The 17,714-nt window shown below is 37.4% G+C and overlaps 1 protein-coding gene across 2 annotated transcripts in view; it reads left to right on the plus strand.

Moving 5' to 3' along the window:
- The window catches only part of LOC117290823 (active breakpoint cluster region-related protein-like), a 38,022-nt gene extending 20,475 nt beyond the window's left edge, over window positions 1-17,547 (plus strand). The window contains exons 8-24 of one of the 2 annotated variants that reach the window (XM_033772383.1): window positions 5,108-5,233; window positions 5,332-5,444; window positions 5,558-5,649; window positions 6,017-6,120; window positions 7,080-7,124; window positions 9,607-9,666; window positions 9,788-9,850; window positions 10,074-10,211; window positions 10,408-10,450; window positions 10,882-10,950; window positions 11,229-11,428; window positions 11,544-11,600; window positions 12,363-12,534; window positions 12,790-12,867; window positions 13,698-13,832; window positions 14,304-14,409; window positions 15,341-17,547. In XM_033772383.1, the coding sequence (XP_033628274.1) occupies window positions 5,108-5,233; window positions 5,332-5,444; window positions 5,558-5,649; window positions 6,017-6,120; window positions 7,080-7,124; window positions 9,607-9,666; window positions 9,788-9,850; window positions 10,074-10,211; window positions 10,408-10,450; window positions 10,882-10,950; window positions 11,229-11,428; window positions 11,544-11,600; window positions 12,363-12,534; window positions 12,790-12,867; window positions 13,698-13,832; window positions 14,304-14,409; window positions 15,341-15,548 (1,809 nt within the window). In that variant the 3' untranslated portion in view covers window positions 15,549-17,547. The remainder of the gene's footprint in view (window positions 1-5,107; window positions 5,234-5,331; window positions 5,445-5,557; window positions 5,650-6,016; window positions 6,121-7,079; window positions 7,125-9,606; window positions 9,667-9,787; window positions 9,851-10,073; window positions 10,212-10,407; window positions 10,451-10,881; window positions 10,951-11,228; window positions 11,429-11,543; window positions 11,601-12,362; window positions 12,535-12,789; window positions 12,868-13,697; window positions 13,833-14,303; window positions 14,410-15,340) is intronic. The other variant, XM_033772384.1, reaches the window with a different exon arrangement.
- The last annotated feature ends 167 nt before the right edge of the window (window positions 17,548-17,714 follow it).

Here is a 17,714-nt window from a genome sequence, read left to right on the forward strand (position 1 = left end):
ACATTAATTGTGTGGATTGAAAATGGGCTAATATATATGTAGGTTCCATGAAATGCCTATGGGTGTCATTGAATAACAAGTCACCGCACTGCATGTATTTCATGTAAATATAGGTTAGTTATATTTGTTACATAAATGTTTGTACGTGTGCTTGTCACACATGTACAAATGAATGTTGAAATTCCTAGCAGTGACTACTCATGTTGGCGCCATAGTATAAACACATACCGGTACATGTAATAGTGTGAACCATAATAACCCTCACATTTTTCTGACATGATGAACCTGTATTGCCATGTCTGTACTACCATGGAGCAATGAACTAGTTTATTGCTCCATGGTACAACCCATTATGCATACTTTTACATTAGTGTTTGGAAGCTGTCAATAGTTGATATGAGATATGACCGCTTTGTAATCAAGGGAAATTTGTTCTGGTCATGTTTCATCACTGTTAAGAAAACAGCAGTCATCAATGTAAATTCACTTTGTTGAAGCAAAAACTTGATTTTGGTGGTGTTGATGATACATGCTACAGGCCTGATACATACTTCACAGAGGAAACTAAGGCGATTGCCTCAAAGCTCCCTGGTCATTGCCTTGGTGCCCTTGAAATGCTCTGGAGCCAGTAGAACTTTACAATTTGCTCATAGGACGCCCTTTCCCAAGGAGAAAATGCCTTGGTGCCCTTGCCCTTTAAAGAACAATGTATACATGCCTGATGCTATGCATTTCTTGTATGTACATAAAGGTCCCAAGTTATTTTGTCAAACTTTGGGGACAGCTCTGTAACTTTGTTGTGCTCTTTGTGCATGGAAGCATTTAAATGGAAGGTACATGTATGCACTGTACGTTTGGTAGTCTCTCTTCAAACTATTTAATGGGAATAAAAACTTGGCATCTTTTGATTCGATGGTATCTATAAAGCTTTTTGAAAAGTGTTTCACTTCGAAGTAAAGATATCAGTTTGTGTGCATCAAAATTTGAATCTGAGAAGCTTTACTGTTGTAATCTCTTCTCAGATTGTGTATGCCTATTAGGGCATATTCTTTCTGCTTGGACAAATTCTATTATAGGATTTAAAAAACAATCAAACGGTTCCAAAAACCAAAGGTAAACTCTGCCTTTAAATGATGTTAAAGCAATACTGTATATATGTGCCCTCGTAGTTTAGTTGCTGAATAACTTTGTGTATCCATGAAACTAAACATCCTCTGTATACTCAGGATATCCTGCCATTGCCTTTGCATGCCTACCTGTCTTTATCATTGTAGGATCACATCCAGTCACCTTCTTACTTCCCTCGGAATCCTGTTGTGTAGTATTTCAGAACAATCAACCGCACAAGCTGCAATGCTTTTACACGCAATTTAGAAAGGTGGATTGAGATCCGACATTTTTATCATGACCACAGATCAAGATCTTGTGTCACTTTTACGCCAGTGCTTTATCCTAGGTCTTATTCCACTTTTGATCACAGAAGTCTTACAAAAAACACTTGTATGCAAAAAACCTGCAATTCCTATTAAGCAAAACTGGAATTGACCACACTAAATTGCGGTGTCTGATCCACCTTTTATGACACTCACGTCTGAAAGTTTCAGGTTCAGAAGCCATTCAGGGTTGTAGCTAGACCAATTTTAGTGGTGGGCAATAAATCAAATTTGTTTTAAAAAGTCTACCATTACTAAGGGCGAGCGGATTAACAAAATTATTCACTATTAATTATTGGGTCAAGTTATATGGCCTGTTTACTGTGCCTTTCTCTTTGACATTTGATACCTCTTATCATTAGCTGTGTCTCAGATCAATGCACAGTGGATAATATATCTTTCATGAGGAAATCTGTGTTGGACAGCACAAAGTTTACTTTGCTCAGAATGCAAAATTTACTTTGCTCAGAATGCTGGGCAAAACTGTTAGTCCTAGGCAGGCCCGCCCAGCACTGTCCATCGTGGCTACAACACTGTATGGTATGTGATCACCCTAATAAAACATGAACTGAAAGGTTTCTTTACCCGGAATCAGCCCATTCTCTTCATACATACTCAATAACACAATTCACTGACGGACTAGAAGTTTGTATTGTATGAATGCATAACCCTGCACTTGTTAAACCTTGAGTGGTATACACAATAACAGTGGAAACTCCCATCCACTGCAAAACGGACTATTGAAAAGAAAAGGCAAACGGATATAGTTTGTATGCTGTGTGCGCACCACACAAGCATGCATGTGCACAATGCATACTAATTTATCATACAAGAACTTTATTATATGGTAGCCATGTAATCTAGAAGATTTTCAATGGGCCATCATAAAACACATTTAAAACAAATTGACACAAAAACTTGACACAGATGATACGTACACACGTCAATGTGTATATAGTGTGCACACTATATACACATTGACTGCACCTCATGTGTTTCAACTTGCATCTGGCCATTGGAACATTGTCAGGGGAGAATGCTTTGTGTTTGGTTTGGGGCCAAGTACATAAACCCTGTGTTACAAATGTTTGTTTTGGTGTACAGAAAGTTCAGTCTGTCTACAGGAAAAACGGAGCACTTGGGTAAAATCATAGAGTAAGGACAGAGATGCAGTCAAAATAGTAAAGTCACGCCACTGATGCCCCCCTGTAAACCATTGTGTCAAACTTATACAGTAGTGACTGAGAAATAAATACTTCAGTTTGATGAATAGTATATTCTTCACAGACCCTTTCAAGCAGGTAGACAACATTGCTAGCGCGCTACTGAATAATCCAGTTATAATACGGCTTAGCTCTCATCGTGCCTATTTATACACCTGAGTTTAAGAGAAGCAATGTTTGAATAAATAAAAGAAAAACAACCTTGCCACACGAAGTTGTGTGCTTTTAGATGCTTGATTTCGGGACCTCAGAATCTAACTCTGAGGTCTCAAAATCAATTTCAAATATTCTAGTGGAAAATTACTTTCTAAAAAAATGTGTTACTTCAGAGGGAGCTGTTTCTCACAATGTTTTATACTCTCAACAGCTCTCTATTGCTTGTTACCAAGTAATTTTTTATGCTAACAATTATTTTGAGTAATTACCAATTGTGTCAACTGCATTTAAAAATGAGTCTGATGCATTAGACTGCTAGGCCACCATACATGTACAATACTTTCTTGAAGAGTTTTATTGCGTGAAGATGTAAAGCAGAACACCTGCTGAATGCAAGAAACATTGCTTGTTAAAATGCCCTATATAGCCACAGGGAAGGCTGTAATTGAATGGAACTTTCCTTGAACTCCAAAGAAACTTGCTCATTACTTGTTGATTGCCCTTCATTATGAACCCAGCAGGTATTGGAGCTATCATGCTGGTTATGAAAGTTCAATCTGTAGCTTCCAATCGAGGGTACATTTCATTACCATTGAAGAGATCATACATCGTAATGTAGGGTGTGGTGGCCGAGTGGATAAGAGCACCGAACTCAAGCTATGATGCTTCTATTCAGCAGAGTGTGAGTTCGAATCCCGGTCGTGACACTTGTGTCCCTGAGCAATACACTTAACTATAATTGCTTCTCTCCACCCAGGGGCAAATGGGTACCTGTGAGGGCAGAGATGGTTCTTGTGATTGGTTTAGCCGAGTAGCGCATATTGCGCACAGGCTGTATACTCCCCAGGGAGCTGAGATGGTTTAAGGAATGATTTAAGGCCCAGTGACCAGGGGTAATATTGACGGAAGCGCTTTGAGACACCCCTCGGGCGTGAAAAGCGCTTTTTAATAATGGTCTATTATTGTTATTATTATTAAACCAGGCACGCCCTGTCAAAATGGGTTTATTCTCTCAATACATTTATATGTAGATGACACAGATCGGGTATGAGTTAAAAAAAAAATCTTTATCCCCGCTGCAAATTTCACACCTATCATACAATGTAGATGAAAACAAGAGCTTTCAAATTAGTCTTATTTTGGCCTGTCATAACATGATAAGATAGCACATCATATTGATGTTTTATTTGCCTTCATTTAATAATATGACTGAGAAACTGCCTTCTTTTTGCTTAGGTAATGGCATTCATTTTTGGTTGAGGACCTATATGTGTTATGTATGGCATGGTTGTCCCATGCTGAAAGGGCTCGCCTCTCACGGCTGTGGCCCTGGATATATTCCTGTCTAGTGACATATTTGAGCAGAGTTGTCCGTTTGAATGGTTTTCATTTGGCTCTCTGGTTTTCCTCCTCCAGAAAAATGAAACAGTTTTAATTTCTAGCTGTGCTCTGTGGTCAATATGGCTGGCTGCCATAAGGTGCCCTTGCATGTCTGCTGCTAAAGCTTGTGTACACATACGTGTGTAGAAGTGAAAGCATTTTAAATGAAATGTCAGTTCCTTGTTTGTACTGATAATGGTTGTGAAAAGGGACTTTTTTGTGCGCATCATAGATGTAACTACCCCTTTCACTTTCTTTTTGGACAACAGTACCGGTGTTTTTTCCTGGAAAACGTGTGTGTACATTTAGACTCATTACCGTAGTTATTGATTGGTTGTTTGATTGATTGATTGGTTGGTTTATTGAATGGATGATCAATTACTTGATTGATTGGTTTACTTTTTTGCTTGATTGTTTTAAACACATTATCAGAGTTCAAATTTAAATTCTGTTGATACTTGTGCCCTTGAGCTTGATACTTTGACCATAATTGCTTCTCTTCACCTTGGAGTGAAAAGGTATGGTATATTTTTTGTAAAAGCGCTTTATAAATGCCTTTGTAGTATAGTATACAAATATTGAGTGGCTCAGAGTGGAATGGGAGGAATATTATCGCAAGGTAAAATTTGAACTGTTCCATTTCACGAGGCCAGTCCAAATTTTAACGAGCGATAATATTCCTTCCATTCCACGAATTAAAGCCACTCAATATTTGTTTTCAGTCAGAGCATACTGATGGAAACATTGAGTTGTCAACCACTGGTTCTTCTCAGGACAACCACTACTCAAAAGATATTTACATATGTTGCTACAGGAAAAAAAACCTCACCTGGTTGTCATCCCACCTTGCATACACTGTACTTTCAAAATTCTAATTACTGTTTTTGACGGCTACTGAATTTGTTGTAATTCCAGGATCTTTTGACGAGAACTCCCGTCAGTCATGAAGACTATAACATTCTCGCTCAAGTACTGGAGAAGACAAGGACTTTCTTCAAGCAAGTGGACGATGCCACGAAGGAAACAGATAGCACCAAACAGGTCAAGACTCATTTTTTTTTTTTTTGAAATGTCTGTAAATTATTTATCTACTTTCAAATCACCAAATCACCTCATCGTCTAATTTTTGTTTTTTGTAGAAGAGGCGGCTGATCAAGGAGAGCTACTTGGTTGAGTTCAGCGAGGGACGTAAGCTGAGGCATGTACTGCTATGGTCAGATCTTATCATCTGTGCTAAGGAAAAACCAGTCAGGTCAGTTAAGCACATAGAGCCGTCAAGTGGTCATGCTTTGATCATTTGAATTGAAGCATCAAGCCAGAAAATTTGGATGCAAACTGATTATTGTTATTTTTGTTTTACCACAGTGGGATGTTTCACCGTGACAAAGCCCAATATGACTGTCAATGGTACATGCCGCTCGCAGAGCTGTCACTTACCCCAAATGAAAGATCAGAAGGTTTGTAAAAAAGAGTCTTATAAAAGAGTTGTACATGGAATTATGAACTACACCAAGTTACTGCACATTAACGCCCTTCCTTTGTATCATTTCTATCTGGATTGGAGTTCATAATTCCATATGTACAGCCATAGGCCTGCTTTCATCATGACGACACAGCACCTTCAAGCTAAGAAAGAAACAGCTCAGAGACTATCAACAATCAAGCTACATCATTATACTTTTTGGTGTTCTAAAATTTAAAAAAAATAATTGCAATTTAATGTGAATGCTTTGATACATTTTTTGGGCGATAATATTTCTTTTCTAAGAAAATTGTAAACTCGGTGTTCTAACAAATTATTTTCAAACTCCTTTTTCATGATAGCTCCAGCCCAACTTACCAACATGAGTGACAAAGAACTTGATGAGATGAAGAAATCAATCAAAGAACTGAAAGCTTCTGCTAGGAAAGACACAAATTCTGGAACGGTAAGAAATAAATAACAACAACACTAAACAATGACAACAAGTAAACAGCTAATCTGTATAGTGATTAACTGAGGCAAGATAGATCTATCAGCATAGGCTCTGTGTCTTCTTAGAGTAATAAGAAGTAAACAATGCCCCTGATGCCAATATTTTTAAGTCGCTCCTTGAACAAATATAATTTTAAGTAGGAGCTTGCATGCATGAGGGTCTGCATATTTGTGCAGTAACAACAAAACAAACAATAATAACATCTTATAAGCAGCTAATCAATGATGTTACTGAGGCTAGATAGACCCTTAACAATCTCTGCCATTTTCACTTTAAATCACTGGTCTAAAATTCATATTCGTTGGTCTTTATGGGTGGTCTTTATTGTTTTGGTGGCATGGGTGGCGAGTGCCTAAAGCACCTTGGTCCTTGTTCGATACCTGGATAAAGCTGGTTGTTGGTAGAGTTGGTTCTTTTCTGTGCGGTTTAGGGTGTCGGGATATTTCTCTGTTTTACTGACTAGTGTTCTCCAATACCCGGACATGTGTGTCTATTAAACTACACTGTAGAAATATTGTGGGTATTTTTTCAAGTATTAATTAACATACATGTAAATATCAAAATTGTATAGTCTTTATTTTAAAGGGAATAATACTTTTTGATTATTGGAGTGAAATGGATAGCCAAATAACAAATAAATAACAAATAAATAGTAACCCTATTATATTTACAGTTTTATTAGTTTTACAACTGACATTCCTTTACGGTAACATTATTTAAACATTTTGGTATTAAGTTTTACCCTGGACTCCGTCAAGTTATATGCAATGGAGGAGTCCAATCTATCCTGAGGACTGCTTTACTCACAGCAGACTACATACAACATTGCCAGCTGGCTGGGTGTGAACCTAAAACCTCTAATCATTGTTTGTTTCCCCTTTTTCCGTACTCTTTCCTTGCACCCCATCCAGTCTTCCAGTCCCAGCGGTTCGTTCCGTCTCAACTCTAGTGGCAGGGTAATCCATCTCGTCCACTCCCTCTGTTTTTGTGTTGCCACATTTAACTTTCTCTCCCTAACCGATCATCTTTTATTTGCTTTTTAATTTTGTAATAGTCAATTAACATAGCATTCAAATCACCCTTTTCTGTTTCTTGAGTTCATGATAGTTTAATGGTAAACACAAAGTGAGCACTAAAATTGGGGCTGCGCTAAATAATAACACAAAAGTATTGTTGATATTCCTCAAGGAATATCAATTTTTTGTGAAGGAGGTTATGTTTGAGTTGGCTACATGAAAATCTGTGGCTGTTAACAAATGTGATGTGATGCCAGGATCCTTTCGCATACACTCACTTACTCCAAAGATTACCAGAAGTTTGAAGGAAGTACGATGAATAGAGCAAGCTTGTTGAAACATTAAGACCAATAAGAACTCGCTCTGTGGTAGAGGAGTTAATAACAACAAGGCCTCTCAATCCACCAAGCAAAAGTCCCAGCCGATTTCCTACCTTCCACCCAGGTAGCTGTTAAGTTATAGCAGGACAGTTCTTTTTAAAACTGAGAAGTCTTCCGCGGTAGTAGAGATGTCTGCCGAATATAATTATTCCAAAAATAATGAAACTAGGTATTTTGAGGGTAAAAATACACACTAATGTATATAAGGTACTAAGCCGGAAGTGACCAAAACTTTTAAACATATACTATGTCTAAGGCCACTCTTCTGGACCCATTCTGGACTGTTACACCAAACGTGATTGAATGGTCACAAGCTTGGTATTCGACTAGCTGCAATAGACAATTCAAGTCACTGACTGCATGCACCGTGCAATAGACACATACTGTAGATAGATAGATACATACTTAGATTTCAAGTTTATTGTTCCACTAGGGGAAATTCACATGTGGTTTGTTGACACTAACAAGCATATAGACACAATGGCATAAATAGATGCCTTCATTTATAATTTATTTTATTTTTAGTTAATTTATGTTTTTTTTTTCATATTTATATTTTATTATTCATTTTATATTTGACACCATATGTGGATGACAACATATGTGCGTGTTACCTGTCTTTGAATGGTTCTTTTAGTCAAAGTGAAAAGGGATTTATCCACTAAACAACAGTAATCTTATTAGAACACATAATATTGCACGTACGTGTTACAAGACCTGATTTCATTAAGCTGTTAAGCAGAAAAAGGTGCATTCATGCTTAGCAAGATATTTCTGCTCCGCAAAAATAAGGTCAAAGACAAAAGTCAATTCAATAAGTCCTGTAAGCAGATGTTTTCTGCTTACAAAGCAGCTCGTACCACATTTTTTGTTTTGTAACTACTGCTAACCTTAACCAAAGCAAAAAGCTCACATGTTAGACTGTCTGAATGATAAAAACAATTTTATGAAATTTGACTATCGTCGCATCATCTTAAAAAACCATGACCAAAGCCCAGTTCATACCTAATGCAACTTTGCTTTTGCTTAAAATGTTTTACAAGAGTTGAGCTGTTTGTCTCAGCCCTAGAAAGTCATATCTGATTCTTTGTAAAATTATGGATAATATTTGCTATCTTGGATCTGTCGATGTCAAACCCTGTGTTGATATTCTTGTATGCCTCTCTTATTGTAATGTTTAGCTTATTTTTGTTGCTTTTTAGCATGATGGCATTGGTAATTGTAGTGTTTCAAATTTTATTTACCGCTTTAGTTGTCACTTTGCTAACATATTTAAACAAAACAAGGTCACATGTTCGTCAGTGAAAATCTATTCTGGTGTCTTGCAGTAAAACATACTTTGCTTCACAGATGCTTTGAACTTGTTTGTGTGGTTATTGTAACTGTGGCTCAAACTTGGGCAGGGCCTTGACAGATGCTTTTGGGGATTCTAAGTGGCTGTGGTGTTATCCACTACACTACATCATATAGATTATTACATTGTTCGTTTGCCTGGTTTCATCATCATGTTACCTCTATGCCTGATGAAGTCCATGCGTATTGTCTATGGTAATTTTGGGAGTTGAGTTGCATGTGAACATATGGGCCCAATATCGTAAAGCCTGTAAGCATAAAAACTTGCTTAGCACAGAAACAAAAATTCAGCTTAAGTTCAGCTTTGATTCAGTAGGTGCCCCACTAAACTTTTGCTAAGCAGCTATCTGCTTATCAGCTTTATGCAATTGGGCCCTGGTTGGTTATTGCATGTGCATTGCCTCAATGCCCTACAAAGGATTACACTCGGGAAATCTTACTCTTACTTCAAAAATGTCGCCAGCATGGTTTATAGAGTGATGATGTCGGGTATTGATCAATACCATCCAGCTTGCTTTGACTATATCATGCTAATGGCTTCGGGTCCGAGTCTTTGCCTTGGTCTTAAAAAATATCTGAAATATATTTTCTTCAGTTTCTCCTGATAATCATTCAACAACTAACCTCAAATGTTAATGCTGCACAAACATTTTAAAATGTTGGTATTGGTTAATTGTTCACTTCAACAGAGGCAGAGCAAGCAGCTGACAAAAAGTTTGGAGTCAAGACGGAAAGAAATAACAGAAAAGGTAAAAACAAAGGTTTATAAGAATACGAGTAATAGTAATAAACAAACTAGACATTAGGTGTTTTTCCTGAGGGCAAACACAAAGCTGGTAATTTATATTTTGTTTCTGTTGTGTTTTGTAGGAGGGAGTTGTGATCATCGAGTCTCCAAAACTACCCCTTCATCTTTATCATAACCAAGGAAAGGTAGGACATTTGTAGGTCAACTCAGTTAAGCTTGGATTATATTTAACTTGCAAAACTTGCTTACTGTTTTTACAAACTCTTTCCATACTTTGATTTTGTTGTTTCAATTTCTTAATTATCCCATTTATCCTGAAAGTTATTGTTAAGAAATCCTGAAATGTGATTTTTTTTGGTGCTGAGTCTTAGTGAATAGCCTTTAACATGAGTAACTTTACTTCATCAGACGTACACACTGCTCATGTCCTCGGACTATGAGCGCTCCGAGTGGAAAGAAGCCATCTTGACGGCCAAGAGAGAGTGTCGAATCACCGCCTCGCTCACTCCGTATCACATCGAGAAACTACTCACCAAATGTAAACGAGTAAGTATTCCTACAAATTGTATTCCTACGGAGTGATGAAACATAATCTGTTTTCATTCATTCACTTTAGCTTTACTGGTCATAGAAGTAAGAGGCATTCCAAAAGCAACATTATTCAGACCACATTGATCTTCTCATGGGCAGGGAGAACTTAAACCTGGATAATGATAATTTATGTGATTTGTTTCTTTTCTAGGGTCGCAAGATAAACAACATTGGATCAATACTCATCAAAGACGGTAAGCTCAACAATTTTATACTCAACAATATTAAGCTCCATTTATATTAATCTCTCGAAACCAGGGAAAACTGGGTGGCAACAGAGTTTCAACAGATTTTTTATTAACAAAATTCAAAGTCCTAAAACCTTTGGAAAAACATTGGTAAAGTGTTTAAAATGCAAAAAGAAATAATAAAACTGAACAACAATTTTAAAGCAACAAATCCCACGGGATCCCGGTTGTGAATTATCCCGCCGGGAATCTCGGTATACAGTGCTTATCACACAACTTTTAAGCCCTAAAGCTAAATGCAAGGGGAGACTTAAATGCTAGATGGCAGCAGACTTACCAGGTAAATTTCCATTGTTTACGTCGTTCTGAGCTTGCCTCAAAAGTCTCCCATCATTACATCTAATCAAAGTATTATTACCAATGTTTTTATTCCACAGAGGAAGAGCTGTTGTTTGGAACATTAAATGTGACTGTACACCATGCCAAGGGACTTAATGTGCCAGGACGTAAGTAAAGTTAATACTTTTTATTTTTGAAAAGTCTCAAATCAACCCAAATCAAATGTCACCAGGGGGCACGTTGCCACTTACTCCTGGGGCTGAAACAGGTCTAACCCCTTCACAGTTCGCTAGGATGAAAGGATTGGTATCATCCACTAGAAGCCTGGCTGGTAGCGCAGAATGTACTACCTTCCCAACTTTTTACGAAGCATTTATGCTCAAGGGCACAAGTGATGGGAGTCTATGTACTCACCTTTTTCCTTCTTTTCTTTTCCTCTAATCAGAGCTCTACTGCTGTGTTGAGGTTGACTCCTATGGGATCATCTCCCTCCGTGCCAAGACTAAGAAGTCGGAGAACTCTAAGATGCCAACGTGGGATGAGGAGTTTGCGCTTGAAGTTGAGGGCGCCCAAACGCTCCGCATTCTATGCTATGACTACACCAAGGGGCTTGAAGACGAGATGATGGACAAGGGGGCCAAGACGGTGAGTTAGTGTTTCAGAACCTTTGAAATCTGGTACTTACCTGGGTGCGTAGAATAATGATCAGCGTGTTAGTATTGTTGTTGATAGTCGTTTGAATTTTGTTTTTCTTTATCAGCTCACAAGATCGGAGATTGGCAAGAAGCAAATCAGCACTACCGTCCAAATGGAAAAGGTAAAGAAGATACCTCCATGTGTGTTTAAAAAATGTGTTCATTGCATTGGGCATGTTGAGTGTCACGGCCGAGTGGTTAAGAGCATCGAATTCAAGTTCTGGTGCTAATTCACTGGAGTGTGGGTTCGAATCCCGATCGTGACACTTGTGTCCTTGAGCAAGATACTTTACTATAATTGCTTCTCTTCACCCAGGGGTTTAAATGGGTACCTGCGAGGGTAGAGGTTGATATTGTGAATGAAAAAGCTTTCGGAGCGCCACGGCAGCTCGGGGCTGTATACTCCCTAATGGGAGCTGAGAAAGATTAAAGGGATGTTTATTGGCCCAATGACCAGGGGACTAATGTAAAGCGCATTGATACGGTTTATTGTGAAATGCGCTATATAAGAATTTGTTATTAAATTAAAAAAAATGTTGGGGATGAGAAGCCTTGAACTTTGCTCTTGAAGGAGCACAGCAGTTCCCCTGTGGGGGGTAGGGGGCACCGCTGTGAGCAAAATGTGAATTTATATAAGAACTTTACACAGGACAACACAGCAAAAGCACAGAGCACCACAGCAATTGGTGTGGGTTCTTTCAAGGCCTGCAGATTGTGTTAAGTTTTACCCTACACCAATGTGTGATAAGCACTGCATACTCGATGCTTTCCTGAGGCCATCATACAAATAAAACTTGGGTGGGATTCAAACCTACAGTTTTTGCATTCTACTTGTTTCCTTAAACAGTATTTCTGTTTTTAATTTGATTTTTCGATCTTCTCAGCTTGAGGTTGACATAAGTCTGAAGTTTGAATCATCTGAAAAGGCTCTGAAGCGGGTACAGTCCAAAAAGAAAATGGGTGTGTTTGGGGTGAGGATCAGCCACCTGTGTCAAAGAGAGGGTACCAAGATACCCAATATCGTCATCAATTGTGTGGAGGAGATCGATAGAAGAGGTAGGTTGCATTGTAAAAAATTAAATTTAATTAAATTACATCACAAGGCCAAGGACGGCCACAGGCCACGGACAGCCACTTCATGATGATACAACTACCAAAACTTTGCTTAATGTGCTAGACCACTGAACAACAACAACCTAACCTAACGTCATTCTCTTTTGGAATACCTTGCAGGGCTTCAATTCTTACCATAGAACCGTAGGATGGTGACGGAATCACTTCTAAAGTTTTTGTCTTTCCTTTTGTTGCCAGGTATTTCAGAAATGGGAATTTATCGGATCTCTGGCTCCTCAGCTGACATCTTGGGGTTAAGAAAACTCTTTGAAATGAGTAAGTCGATTAGTATTAATTTCATATTGTGATTGTGACAGTCAGTTTGGTTTGATTGTGGAAGATCGTTTTCTCTGTTTGACTAAACATTTTTGAAACTTATTTCATGATTGATAAATGATGGCGCTGTTCAAATCAGTGACACTTCAGTTTACTTATAAACCATAAAACTATAGAGTCTTGATTACATGTTTTATGGATAAGGTTCAGGTCTTGGTATTATCTTGTTTTCCCTTTGATTCTATGATCCAGATGTGCATATAAGTGCTTTCAGACGCTGAACAGTATACTCTGCTCGTCTCTTCAGGTTCCTCCTGAAGACAAGCAGAGTATAATGTTCCAACATCGAGACCAAACCATCTCTTTTCATATTTATATTTATAGTTACACTTCAGTAATTTTTAGTGTTACATGACAAGAGGAACTGAAAGGATAATAGAAATCAATAGACCTGAGATGACATCATAGTTATGATAAAACTGAAGGATATGCCCCGAAACAAAGATATTACTAATAGTGAGACTGCAACATAGGCCTGGATAGCACAGTTAGTAGAGTGCCTGTACGTTAATCTGGAGGTCGTTGTTCATGTCCCGTTCCAGTCAATTGTTACTTGTTTACACCCAACACTGTTATTAATAAGAAGTAACTATAAATACTAAATAGTTAACTTGCGGGTACAACCATGTATAAGATCTTTTGTGAGGGAATGTTGGCTCAGTGTTGGCTCTGAAAAGAGCCGATGTGGTCTTGACGTTTCAAACAAGTATACCCTGCTCGTCTTCAGGAGAAATTTATTTATATTGAAACATTTTGTTTCCAAATGACAGATAGCAAACACATTCTTACCAAGCTGAAGCAGGCTGAGATACACGCTGTAGCTGGTCTCATCAAACGTTACTTCAGAGATCTCCCTGAACCCATCTTCACTCAGAATCTCTACTGTAAAATAAAGGATGGCTTTGGTAAGCCTCAATTCCTCCTTACTTTCTACTTAGATCTGTTGACAGTTCCTTAAAGGCACTGGACACTATTGGTAATTGTTGGCATACATGTAAACACTTCTTTTGTAAATAGTATAAAACATTGCAAGAAGTAGCTCCCTCTGAAATAACAAAGCTTTTGAGAAAGAGGTAATTTCTCACTCAAATATTTGAAATGTGTACAACAAGGGTGTTTTTCTTTAATTTTTCTCTTGCAACTCCGATGACTAATTCAGTTATTTTTATTTTATGTATATGTTGGGATACACCAAGTGAGAATCTGGTCTTTTACCAAACGTGTCCAGTGCCTTTAATGGCACTGGACATGGACATGTTTGAACATAATTTATGGAACCTACAGAATATGTAACTGCAGCACTCCACTGCCTTAGGACTTTGCCTCCCCCAACTGTTGTCTGATCGTCACCACTATTTTTTTTCCGTTACTTGAAGCCCTGAAGGATCCTGATGCGAAGAGAGAGTGCATGATATCAATCATGCAGACTGTACCAGAACCAAACATAACCATCATAAAATACCTGTTCAGACATCTCAAAAGGTGAGCACGTCTCTTAACACTTAATTCCTAAATGCAAAGAAATGGTTAAAGGGTGGCTGTAAAACTCTGTAAAACTCTGCAGAGTCGATACTGTCAGGCCATCAACTATTTTTTTCTCCAATTGTACCATAGGTATTTGGTTAGTAAGCAGTTTGCAACCGCTAATTCTATTTTCTTATTCATTCCGAAGTAGCGCCCTCTTGTGGTCAAACATTTTATCTTGGTATATAAATATCTGGAGAAAGTATAAGAAGAGACTAGGCTGTGAGTGAGTTCTACAGCATGCCCTCCTATTAACTTTGGTTTTACCCTTACACACTGATGTGTGTTAGCACCTCGGTACTTTCCCAGAGTTCTGTTAGAAAAAATCACAGGCATTATTGCTTGGGTGAGATTCGAACACACAGCATTTTCAATTCTAGAGCTTGCACGGTAGCTAGAGGCAGTTAAAAAACCTATATTATAATCTATCAAAGTTTTCCCTATTGTTTGTTTTGGTAGAAGTTTTACTTTGCTTCACCATCTAGACAGATACCGGTGCATAATGAAATGCTTATTGTTATCACGCTTTGGAGCCTTGTGTTTTTACGTTCGTGCATTTTCTGTATCTGCACCCACTCTCTGGAACTCTCTTCCATTACATATACGAGCTTCAAAGTCTCTGGACATTTTCAAAACATTGCTGGAAACTCACTTATTAAATTTTTCTTATCTTTAACTTTCTGTTTGTTATTTTTTACCACTTGTTTTTGCCAGGGTGCTTATGTTAATCTGCTTAATTCAAGGTGCTGTTCTTTCTAAGCTATGTAATTTGTTTATATTTTTGTTACTCTCTTGTTTTTTTGTTTGTTTTGATGCGCCTCGCTCGGAATAAGTTCAGTCTTAGATAGATGGCGCTCTACAAGTTTTAACTATTATTATTATTATGCAGAGTGGCAGATAATGAATCAGTCAACAAGATGCATTTACATAACCTTGCCACAGTGTTTGGCCCCACCCTGCTTGGCCCAGCCTCCAAGCCCTCTCCCCTGGCCACTGGTGACAACAAAGCCTTCATTACCGGGATCATGGGCATGTCTGACGCCATGTCACAGGTCGGAATTCTCTTCTACTACCTTGAGCATTATAACTATGAATAGTACATGTCTCAGTACAGAGCCCCCTTGCTATTGATTTACAATATACATGTAACTCTGAACTATCTTGGCTCTTGTGGATCAAAGATCAGAGCTCAACTCACATACAAGCATTGTAAGATTTGATGGCGTCAATACTGCACAGTCAAAACTGTATTTTGGGACCAGGCATATCATTTATATTTGAAGTTACCCACACTGTGTGTAACTTTGTATAATTCTTTATTCAGGTATCACAATACATGTATACAAAGATATACAAATGTTAGTACAATAGGTACACTTATTTAGTAACAAATGTGATGTGTGATGCATATAGCCGGTAAATTTCCTGAATTGCAATGTGTAGAAGGTTCCTAAAATTGCAAGTAATCAATTCTCAGAAATGTTCACTTTGTCAAACTGTATATCTGTTACATGTACTTATAGGTCTACTGTATGTGGCTCCTTTATTACGTACTGTGTAAAATTAGCCATTCATCGCATGCAAACAGTTCTTGATTGGTTTCCAGATCATTAGCCATGTTGGTTTCTCACAATTAATGAGAATTTTCTGTTTGGCTATTAGTAGTGTTTTGTGGGTTCTTTCTCAGAATCCTTATAATTATACCTTGTTAAGAAAATCTAAATAACCTTGGAAACTGTACATAACAGAAAGCCAAGGAAGTCTTATAAAGCAGAAAGTTTCATAATATAACCTTATCTAATATGCAGATTATACATATTTCGTAAAAGTGTGTACTATTCTAGTAAGAATTCAAATGTCTTTGATTTATTACTCTGATGAGGCAACACAGATCATTGCAAAAATTATCAACTCAACATATTTTTGTATAACCTATATTTTTCCACTGATAACTTCAGTACTAATTAAAATGTACCCTGATGCAGAAGAGTTATTTTGATAACTATAGTGTAATTTATTTGATTAATAAGCTAAGTGTCCTAACATGTTTACTCAGAAGAGATATAGTTGTATATATTATGCTGTAAAAGTTGAAATTTATATTATGTAGATAAAAGTAGTTGATGTAATTGTCGCAGTCTTTTAATACAGTACATTTATCGTGTCAAAGTTTGTTGATTTGGGTTATTTTCTAGAGATGTGTAACTTTTGGTTATCAACCCATTTAACATTGAAACAAACCGCGATACTAATGTTGAGGTCCCTGTTATGTTTTTGTTCAGGGAGTGGTTTACAAATGGTGTGTACAATGTTGATGTCACATGATCAAAAGTGTTGTTAGTGTGACCATACATGGGAAATGTAGTCTGGTCTCATTCACGTTTGAGGAGAGAATCTTATGTTTGTATACAGGAAGCCAAACCAAGATGGTGGTCAAAGTTAATATAAATTTGTAAACTGAAATATGTAGTGGCCTGCCAACAGGTGTCCAAGTCTTGTGTTAAACCTGAGAGCTTGGTATATACGAATAATTATTGATGACGCTTTACTCACTGTGAAGTTGATGTGTATCGTGGGCTCTCTTGAATTTGTTCTAGGGTATTTTCTAGAAGTTGGCAACTATAGTTGGGACTGTTCTTGTGCAAGGGTTTAAAGTTGTTTTGTTTGTACTGACCTGTTTATTTCTAATCTCAATTTTTTCCCCTAAAACAAAGGTACCGTTGAACCATTTTCTTTGTAACTATTTAATAGCAGGCAAATAACCATTGATCATCTTATTTGTATAATCTTATTTGCATAATCTTATTTGCATAATCCAGTACAACTAAGAAATATTTAGAATGCATTGATATATTATAAAACCATCACACAGTTGTCTGTAGTATTTCTCTATCCACTGATAAACTACTCAGATTGAAATGTAGCAAAAGTTATACTTGGAATATAGGCTTATTATACTCAGAAATCTATAGCATTTATGAAGTCTGAGAATGGGTTATATAATATTTCCTCAAAGCATATTATGTTTGTTTAATAGTATACAAGATACAATTTAAAGGCAGTGGACACTATTGGTAATTACTCAAAATAATTATTCGCATAAAACCTTTATTTGTTACGAGTAATTGGGAGAGGTTGATGGTATAAAACATTGTGAGAAATGGCTTCCTCTGAAGTGCCATAGTTTTCGAGAAAGACGTAGTTTTCCACGAATTTAATTTCGAGACTTCAGAATTAGAACTTGAGGTCTCGAAATCAACCAT

Source organism: Asterias rubens, chromosome 5 (genome assembly GCF_902459465.1).
Source record: "Asterias rubens chromosome 5, eAstRub1.3, whole genome shotgun sequence".
Lineage (NCBI taxonomy): Eukaryota > Metazoa > Echinodermata > Asteroidea > Forcipulatida > Asteriidae > Asterias > Asterias rubens.